The sequence below is a fragment of the Octodon degus genome, unplaced genomic scaffold (genome assembly GCF_000260255.1).
Source record: "Octodon degus isolate 3935 unplaced genomic scaffold, OctDeg1.0 scaffold00009, whole genome shotgun sequence".
Taxonomy (NCBI): Eukaryota; Metazoa; Chordata; class Mammalia; order Rodentia; family Octodontidae; genus Octodon; species Octodon degus.
Window position 1 is genome coordinate 4,974,483 of NW_004524585.1, and position 3,358 is coordinate 4,977,840.

The 3,358-nt window shown below is 34.6% G+C and overlaps 1 protein-coding gene across 1 annotated transcript in view; it reads left to right on the plus strand.

Annotated features, from left to right (window-relative positions):
• The window catches only part of LOC101585248 (thyroid hormone receptor-associated protein 3-like), a 4,341-nt gene extending 3,613 nt beyond the window's left edge, over positions 1–728 (plus strand). The window contains 1 exon segment of the mRNA XM_012512782.2: positions 688–728. Coding sequence (XP_012368236.1) covers positions 688–728 — 41 coding nt within the window.
• The last annotated feature ends 2,630 nt before the right edge of the window (positions 729–3,358 follow it).

Sequence of the window (3,358 nt, forward strand, 5' to 3'; positions counted from 1 at the left end):
GAGAACCACATGGCATCTGTGCATATGTTCTATGGGGACTCTGCCCTCCTCTTCTCCCCAACCTGTGCTTCTTGGGTTGCTGTGCTTTCCCCTTACTTTGCTACATTTCTATAGTTAAGTTGGTTTTACTTGAATGATTCATGTTTAGGGGAAAAAGAAAAACACAAAATTTGTTTCAACTCCTCCTGCAAATAAAAACAATAAAGGAAGAAAAAAAAAAAAAAAAACACTAAGGCTGAAGCACAGATCAAAGTACAAGAGGCCGAACTATTCTGGCAGAAACTCTATTCCATGAATTCCTTCCTGGAATATAATTTCCATAGACCATTGTTTGCTCTTCAAAGTAGATAGGAATTATATGAAAGCAGTATATAAAAATAAAATTAGTAATAAAATTAATTTTTTTCTTTGTTAATTAACTTAATACTGTCCTTTGAAGAGGTATCATTTTCACATAATTCATTCATCTGCATTCACTGTTTGGGGTTAGAATAAGTTTTCTTAGAAAGAAAGGAACCAGATTCCACTTCTAGGTTTATGCTTAATGAAGAAGCATATAAGATATACAAGATGGTGCTGTTAGTGGGTAGCTATAAGAACATGGTAGGTTAAATTCACAGCTGCACGCTTTCTCTACTGAGGGAAGGTTTTCAAAAAAAGCATGTGCTGTACTTGTATGTTTTTTAGATTTGAAAGAAATGAACTGGGGGAAAGCTAATGATAAATAACATCACCTTTGAATCTTACATAGTAAAAACTTCTTTTTCCATGAATTAGATATTTACTGAAATATAGCTTGACTTATTTCATAAACAACAATAATGTATAGACAAAAATAACTGCTATGAAGTGTACAGCCTTTTGTCATCTGTTTTAAATGCATGCAAGATTCATGTTAGATGTGAACAGTACTATGAGACTTTTTTTTAATCTATTCATTCATTAGTGCATAATGGTCATGCAGATTAATGGGTTTCATTTAGACAGAGGTGTACAGTACATATATGTAACATACTTTAATCATTCCCTGAAGTAACTGCTTGTGCAACCATATATGTAGTTTCACAAAGGAATATTTAGAATTAATTTTATTCCTTTTAAAATTGAAGTGATACCAAAATTTTCTAAGTCCTTCTGATAGGTTGAATAATGGCTAATATCAGCTCAAATTTACTAGAAGCTCTAAATATGATCTTCTTTTCCCCATTTTGAGAGTATTTTTATTTTTATTTTATTTTTCCCATAATTTTATTGAGAAACAAATAGAAATGAGGCAGTTTCAAACCAAATTTGTAGGACAGTTTCAATAATTAACATATTGCATACATTCTTCCTAGTGGTTAATTGCTGTACAAGATGCAGACATGATACCCTATTTACAAACACTATTAGAACAAATCCCTCTATCCATTAAGAGAATGTAACTATATATCTATTCTAACCATTTTGAATACACAGATACAAAATGGACATTCATCTGCATCCCCTTTTTATGTGTAGCTCTGTTATTTGAATATTATAGGTGTGTTAACACAGCAAAATATTCTAAAAGAGTCCAGTAGTCCATAATAGTATTGGGTCTTCTGCTTCACCAGCAGTGACAGAAATTGTTGACCTGAGTCCCCTACAACTCAACATAGGAGCATGGCTTTACTTCTTATACTTCATTTTTTTACTTTTATGCTGGATGGTTAAAACCAAGATAAAGCAAGACCTATGCAACAAGAGTTTTAGCTTTTGGGTCTGATAAGGTCAGTGAAATGCCCTCAGGATTTATCCTGAGATCCTGTACCTCAGACTGTAGATCCTTTCTCAGTGTCAGCCATATGGATGAGTGTCAGCTTGGCCAAGGAGGTCCACGTAAAAGGCTGAGAAAATGTTTTTTCTCCATGTGACTCTCCTAAGGCACACTCTACATCATCGATCACTTTCCTCTTTGGACCCATAATCTCCAGAAAATTTGGAACACTACTGAGATACGTGACATTACAGTACAAGATCTCATATGTCCCGAGTCTTAATTGATCTTGGAAGGCTAGGGTCAAAATGTTGGCTTTCCTAACAGCCCTCTTTTTTCTCTAACTTTGGGCTGCAAACTTAGGTTGTTAACCATCCAGAAGAGAAGTTTATTGTTATTACCATTCAACCTAGGATGTTAAGCTTAACCTCACTATCTGTCTGAATATCAAACATCTTAGGCATAACATGGAACATCAATACTTTTCATCAAGTATTGATATGTTGAACTTTAAGTCCCTACAGAATATGATGAAGAAACATTTAAAAAATTAAAATATATTTTAAAAATAGGCATAAAGAATTATATAATTCTGATGTTTACATGTAAGTCCAAAAATCTAACCATATACAACCTTGTAGAAGAACAGTCCTGCAACATTCCTTTTCCTGTCTACTGCTTTCATTCACCACCACCTTCTTTTTGAACAATCATCTTCCCAAGAGACAGCACAGCAGCAACTGGCATGTCATGACTAGGAGCCTGTATTCAGAACACCAGAATGACAGGCACTCCAAGCATGAACGTACTATTACAAATTGCCTTCTTCAGTTCACAGGTGTTAACATATATAGTTAGTCAAGGTGAGAATCTTTTCAATTAACTGCTAGATTAAAAAATCTTCTGGAGATTCTCAGTAACATTGCCTTGCCCATCTTCTACATATAACTTATAGTTGAAACTTACATAGTTTCAAGCCAGGTTTGTCCCTGTCATGTTTCCTAGTTCTTCTCCTTTCCCTCTCTTAATTAGTTAGTCCTCCAGTTCTTGCTTTCCTTTTATTTGTATTATAACTTTCTATTTGTACTTCTTCTTTTGTGTTCTTATGCTAGGGAAACTACATGATATTTACACATGTGTGTCAGTTTATTTCATTTATGATTATATTTTCAAGTGGCATCCACTTCAACATAAAGGCTTCGAGTTTATCATTCTTTATAGCTAAGTAATACTCCATTGTATAAAAATACCACATCTCTTTCATCCATTCCTCAGGTGATGGGCATCTTGGTTGTTTCCAAGATTTGGCTATCACAAATTGTGCTGCTATAAACATAGGCACAAATGTATCCCTATGATATGATGTTTTCAGATCCTCTGGGAAAATACTCAGTAGAGGAATAGCTGGTTTAAATGGGATTTCCAGTCCAAGTTTTCTAAGGAATTTCCACACTGATTTCCACAAAGGTTTCACCAGTCTACATTCCCACCAGCAGTGGAGAAGGGTTCCCTTTTCCGCACAGCTTCTCCAACATTTGTTGTTGGTTGATTTCTTTAAGATAGCCATTCTTTCTGGGGTGAGATGATATCTCAGTGTTGTTTTAATTTGCATTTCACAGA